Source organism: Hemitrygon akajei, chromosome 5 (genome assembly GCF_048418815.1).
Source record: "Hemitrygon akajei chromosome 5, sHemAka1.3, whole genome shotgun sequence".
NCBI classification, from domain to species: domain Eukaryota; kingdom Metazoa; phylum Chordata; class Chondrichthyes; order Myliobatiformes; family Dasyatidae; genus Hemitrygon; species Hemitrygon akajei.
Genome location: NC_133128.1, coordinates 161,540,332 through 161,547,255, shown reverse-complemented (window position 1 = coordinate 161,547,255; position 6,924 = coordinate 161,540,332). Strand labels below are relative to the sequence as shown.

At 33.9% G+C, this 6,924-nt stretch overlaps 1 protein-coding gene across 3 annotated transcripts in view; it reads right to left on the bottom strand.

Annotated features, from left to right (window-relative positions):
- Positions 1-3,082: 3,082 nt before the first annotated feature.
- LOC140728387 (calcitonin gene-related peptide type 1 receptor-like) overlaps positions 3,083-6,924 on the bottom strand; it is an 88,862-nt gene continuing 85,020 nt past the window's right edge. For all 3 annotated transcript variants that reach the window (XM_073047037.1, XM_073047036.1, XM_073047038.1), the window contains exons 12-13: positions 6,427-6,468; positions 3,083-5,221 (exon numbers count right to left, since the gene is read on the bottom strand). In XM_073047037.1, the coding sequence (XP_072903138.1) occupies positions 5,000-5,221; positions 6,427-6,468 (264 nt within the window). In that variant the 3' untranslated portion in view covers positions 3,083-4,999. The remainder of the gene's footprint in view (positions 5,222-6,426; positions 6,469-6,924) is intronic.

Genomic DNA, 6,924 nt, shown 5'->3' with positions numbered 1-6,924 from the left:
AGTCAGGTGTAATGTAGCCATTGCAGTAAAATTATTTCAATATGCTATGGCAAAAATAAATCATGACCAGTTGATAAATTTAAATATCTTGAATCATATACTATATCTTTTTCATTCTCTTTATACATTCATATTTAAAATGCTTAACATTTAGAACACAGAAACTTAGAAATCTACAGCTCATTACAGGCCCTTCGGCCCACAATGTTGTGCTGACCATGTAACCTACTTGAGAAACTGCCTGAAATTTCCTTACTGCATAGCCCTCTATTTTTCTAAGCTTCACGTACCTAAGAGTCTCTTAGAAGACCCTATCGTATCTGCCCTATTGAGTGCAGAGAAAAGTTGAAAGCACAAAGGTCAAATACAATCCACAAATTATGTTGGGTGATGTCAAGGTGAAATAAGTCATGGTATTGCAAAATGCATATTTAAGCTTAACACTATTTATAGAATGGCTTGCAGAACCACAATGAACGTAGCAAATTATTGATTGAACGGCTAATAATTGTTGGTAAATTCACAAAGAAATAATAATGCTTTAACATAATAATAGTTCAGGGTTTTATTTTTAGGAATTACTGTATTTAAGGTTCAACTGTCATGATTCTAGTGCCAGCACTCACTGGCCCGTTTGCCCATTTTCTGATTGGCATGGTGTTCCAGTCCTTATTTTGGCAGTCTGCGGCTTTGGCAGTCAGTGTCAGTGATGTAGAAATCCAAGTTGTGCTCATTGTCACATGCACTATGCACAGATGCAAAGATTAACTTCTTAGCAGCAGCATCGCAGACATTAAAGACATTAATCTGTGCATCAAAATTGCTAAGTGGTGGAAGACACGACCATTCCTTTTTGCAACTTTTTGACAATTATAAACTCTGTTAGATACCCTTAAGACTTGTGAAAAAATGTAAATGATCCACAACAATGGATGAGATATTGATGTATAGAAAATAGCACCTTTCTGCCTAATAAAAGTTAGAGAAATGCATCATTTTAATTTCATGGAGATATAATCCAACACATGCACTTTGAATTTCTACTGACGGGAATTCTTTACATATGTTATGGAAGAACTGCATTTCATGTGACTGTATGCGAAAGGGACAAGGCTTCAGATTCTAAGTAATTTAATAGATTTCTGCCTGCACAAACATCAATAGCACATTGATTAATATATCATGGATTGTCATATATAAAATGGATGATGCAATGCTTACAAAATAATTGATTATTGCTATTCTGAATTCATGTGAATAGAGATGCACACAAAGATTTTCAGCTAGATAAAGAACATATGTATTGATATATAGATATATGAGGAATGTAGAACACCCTGATTTTGTGAAAGAACTGCCTACTAAACTTGAATGCTGACATTTTTCATTGATAAACATGAGATTCTGCAGATGCTGCAAGTCCAGAGTAAAACATTTTAAATGCTGATGGAACTCAGCAGGTCAGGCAGTCCCTATGCACAGGAATAAACAGTTAGCATTTTGGACTGAGACCCTTCATAATACCATTTTTTAATTTATATCTATGTTTAATATTTCCATGGAAACCATTCATTTCATTGTGCTCAATTCGTGTTTTATACAAGTCTACACTGAAGTCAGCAGATATAAAAATATGTTCTGCGCTGTCTACAAAGGAGAAAGTAAGCAATTTATGTACATTCCCAATGTTTGCTGTTTACAATCATGGAGGAAGTAATTTCTGGAATTTTTTTAATCTCAGTTTGCAGTCAAGGCGTAATTTAGAAGTTATTTCAAGCTGCTTACTTGTTGGTTGTGCAATATTAATAAAGATCTATGATAGTAGTATAAATACTGTGACTACAAGTCCACCAGGTCTGAAGCTGGGTATACTACAGTAAAGACTCACCTCCTGAGTCGACAACTTCTTTCTTCTTGTCTAGAGTAGTATTAATCCACCATTTAAGATGCTCATCACCATCCAGGACAATATTTTTCGCTTGATTAGAAAAATTGATAGCCCTGATTCCCTCCACTAGTGACATAAGTGGGCAAGGTACTGTCCATGTAACCCATTTCCAAGAATTCTTCATGCCATGTCCCAAATACTTACCTCTACTGCCATGTAAAGCATGGTAGCATGACATGGAATCATAGCCATATCTATCTTCTAGTCATTTTCCAATCATGCTTTGGCAATATAATGCCATACCTTCATTGTTCTTTGGTCAGAAATTGGATACACTACTAACAGCATGAGAACATTCTCATTGTGGGGACTGCAGTGGCTTAATAAAGTGTTTCAACATCAACTTTTCAGGGGCGATTGTGAACGGACAATTTATCCTAGCCTTGCAGGGATCTTTTATAATTCTTAGAAAAAAAAGAATGGAATCGAAAGCAATGGCTTTGCTCAAATCTCAGTATTCTATTATATCATTCCAGATATCCTGAGGATAAGCTTACAAAGATCAATTTTTCATTTCCGGCTCTCTCATCTCGGCTATGTTATTCATATGTCAGCCAAAGTGATTGAGAATAGCCTGGCTCAAAGTAAGTTTGGCTGCTGAGTTTGAAGATGGCAGAAGTTATAGTGTGAGTGTAGAGCATTAAAGTGATCAAATTGTAGGTACCAACGTCCCAAAGGATTAGGATTCTTCTGCAAACAATCTGTCTCTTCATTATTGGACTATTTCGCAGGAAAGATTATGAATATCATTACATGAGGCAACTTGAAAGCATACTGTTGAAGGATCTCAGCCCAAAACATCAATTGTATTTTTCTCCATAGATGCTGCCTGGCCTGCTGAGTTCCTCCAGCGTTTTGTGTGTGGTGCTTGGATTTCCAGCATCTGCAGATTTTCTCTTGTGTGCACACTGCTACTACTGTTTTTCTAAAAATACCCTAAATTTCACTGGAAAATTTGGCTTTAATGGTTCAATTTGCAACCCATGAAAATACAACATACACCCACATGAATAACTTCATCTTAATTCTCTCAAATACTTAAAAACAACTTTATATCATTCTTTAAAATGTTATGGTCATAGCACCCTGCAAAAACACAGATCTGCCATCACATTTAGACACACATGCATGTCATTTAGATATGTTATACTGAAAGCACTCTTTTATTAAGTACTTGACTGTAATATTCATTATCACACACAATTAACAAATTGTTCTGTTTGTAACTAAATGAAACATTCAGCTGTGGTCACAAGCATTTCAATGAAAACATTAATAAACATGAAAATCAAAACAGCCAAAAGTAAGCTATGACATTCATACAGTATAATAGGTTCAAGAAAAGGATCCACTTTGGTTTGGATGAAAACTGTATTTTAAAGATTTTAGAAACAGAATATGCTTTAAACTGAAACCTTCTCAAAGATTTACAATCTGTCGACTGTCATTGCATTAATTCGATCCCCACAGTTAATCTCTATAGCAGACAAAATTTGTCACAGAAGATCATTTCCATATGGTAACAATTGTGCAACAGTGGAAAAATCTAGTGGTTTGAAAACTGAAGGTGCCAACTGTCAAATAGATGAAATGATGACATATGTGCCACTTACTAATCTGAATTATTTGTTGCCATTAAATATGAAATTTTGTTTTTTAATATTTCTTATAAACCATTTTTAAAAAGTATCCTCCATTTCAATGGAAAATCTGTTATTGCCAGTATAAATATATATGCATTTATATATACTTTTTTAATGTAACATATTTCATGTTTTTTCATAGTTTGGTTTCTTGAAGTAAAATCTGATAGAGAGGTAATGATGAAAGTGAAGGTATCATTGAAAGAGTTCACGAATCTTCAAAAAAGATTTGAGGGTAAGCAGCAAATGAATGGGATTAAACAATGTGTGCAAAGAAACATTAACAGAGAATTAATGGATCAGGGAACTGCATCTACACTGAATATTGTATCATCTAGTGAGTAAATAGTGGCTTTAGTTGCTACACATTGTTTTGTTATGCTTGGAATTTTTTTTAAATGTACAAAATCTAATAGAATATGTAAATAGAGTATTTTTAATTAGAGCCAACTGGAAGAAGATCAATCCCTCATTTTCCTCAAAGATTCTCCTCTCTCTCCACCTACAGATGAATTGTAGTGATAGATTCCAAGTCGTGATGGAATCTGTGAGAAACTTGGCACATGAGAACGCAAAGGCTTATTCCCTTTTTGGCATATAACCTCAAACGCACATTACACATGTCATATATGAAATACAGTCACACTATCAGGAAAGATCAAAATGTGAAAAGAACCCTTTGCACATTTTGTTACAAGTTTTCTTCACCAAGCAATAAATACACCAAAATTTCACAAATCATATTTACAGAGAAAAAAAAGTGATAATAATTGAATACTATTCTATTTTCCAGCATCAAGAAATTCAAAAGTTCAATACTGCAAGATAGCTATGTTGTAAGGGGTTTCTTATATGATAATTATAAGAGGCTGTTTTAATATAAAATATAGAAAACATAAAATTAATATATCATTAGGGCAGTGAGCCTCAACCCTGAGGGAATGTTAAGAAGATTTTATTCTTCACCAGTTGAAGTTACATCAGACACAGAGATTGGAATTGATCAGCTGTATAATAATGTTGGCACAAGTGAATGATTGTACAGTAATCAGAATATTAAGGACAAAGATCAACTTACTGATAAATTAGAATCAACTATTGCACCTACCTTTGCTGCCTGACAGTTTGTGAGATAATATCAGCTGTTAGTGTGAAGACCAGAGTACAAGAATATTTGTGAGTCTCATATTTCAGTGGAAGAGATTTCTTCCAACAGTGCCACAGGCCATAGTTTTATATGTTCTGACTTTTATTTCATCAGGTGAAATAAATAATTGGGAAGTAACAAGAGGATGGTTGATGATGAAAATAACTTTCAGTGGAGATTGAACTAGCTCTTCCACTGGAATGAAAAGAGAAGTTTGTAGTCATTGAAATCCACATCACTGGCAAGCACTCTTAATTTTCTTTAGGTATTCATTTCACCTGATTTCACACCAATGATTTCAATGTCATGAAAATTCTTTCCATTTGCATATTCGCTACTGGGATCATGATTGTACAAGCTCCCATGTACTTCTGTGATAGATGTTCCAGTGCAAGAGGTAGAGCGTAGACCTTCTGAGTGAGTAAGACTGTTTCCAAACTGAATGTTGTACTGCATCCAGTGGCGTCTTAAAATACCTTGAACCTATCACAAGAAGGGAACAACATTTATCATTTCTATCATGGCAACTTCTGCCCAGTTTTTTTCATTTGCAATTTTGATGGAATAAATCAAGTAGAAATTGGTTAAGTATTTGTTTCAGAACAGAACAGAGCAGTTGAATTCTGTCCCATTTCACAATGGGTTCCCTAATATTATGAATCATTTTAACATGAAAAATAGGGGAGGAATTCATCTTTGCTAAATAGACAAATATTTATTGTTACAGAATATTTATTGTTATTCTATGAATATGATACCACTTATCTCTGGCAACCAAAGACTAATTTTTCTCCATTAAATCTCCATAATAACAATTCATTTTTTATTTGTCTAATGATGGAAAATTATGGTTTTGATTTCATGAAAATTAACTTTATATTCTTTTGTGAAACACGTAACTCAGGTCTTTTTTTGATGTGCGTAATTTCTAAACTGCATTTAAATCCCTTCTAGATTTAAAAACTCTCCAGGATTTATATAGCCAAAAGTTATAATTCATTATAATTAAGGGTGGCAATTTTTAAAAACTGTCTATAACAACTGTGTGTGATAATTTCATGGCTATTCAGCAAAGCGAATTGAACTTGATACATGTCTTTTAACTTCATAAAAGCATTTGTCCAAAGTTTACATAAAAATACTGTATTAAATAGTTTATTTGGGTTATTTCTAGTAAGCTGAATGCAAAGCATTTTATTATTTTTACAGTGTTCTTTAATCTCCCAATGATAGAATTATCAGAACGTTTTAAAATTTCTGTGTTGTAGACCATATCAAATAACCTACAGCAGACATTGCATGAAGAATTAAATTCTACCTCTTGAAATAAGCACACAAGAAGATCAAAACCATGTTGAATCTATAAGATAGATAGATAGATAGATAGATACTTTATTCATCCCCATGGGGAAATTCAACATTTTTTCCAATGTTTAATAAAGTTTAGTTACTCCTAACTAATACTGGTTTTCCAAAGACTCATAATGCCTGGGAAGCGGGCTTTCTAAAAATAAATTTCTCGAAGGATCTCTTCATACAGAACTTGCTTAGACAGTTTAAAAGGATTGGATGGCATTATAATGGAACTGATATGCAAAATCAGTTGGGAATAAAAAGGAAATGGATAGGCTCAAAGGTTTCATCTTAATTAACTTTCTAAACAAGTAGAATTCAAAAGAATGCAATACCTCTCCATTGAAGAAGCAGAATATTGTAGCCACCAATAAACCCTAAGAAAAGAAAAATTACAAGAGTATGAAAAAACATTTCATTGCTGAGTATTAGCTAAACAGGCTAAATGGTATAGCCTCAGCATTTTGCTCATACATTATCCATGCTTTGGAGAGCGCATTATCAGATTGGCATAATGAACAAGCGGACGTGGTCAGCCTCACATTGCTGTATCCTGATCTATTTCCACAATACATGTGATAGGTGGGACAGAATTTATACAGAAACCAGTTGCAAATGAAGGAAATATATCTTTCATCACACTTCCCAGTACTTGCATCATTTGAATGTTGGACCCTGAAGGCTAGACTTTGTATTCAATGTCACCAGGTGCCCGGAAGCTTTCACAAGCAAGTCTACAAGGGAGGATAATCTAATGTTGAAAGAAAGGGCAGTTATATGTATATTTGAAAAATGTCTTGCATCCTTAGAACAGTAAGGCAACATGCATCAAT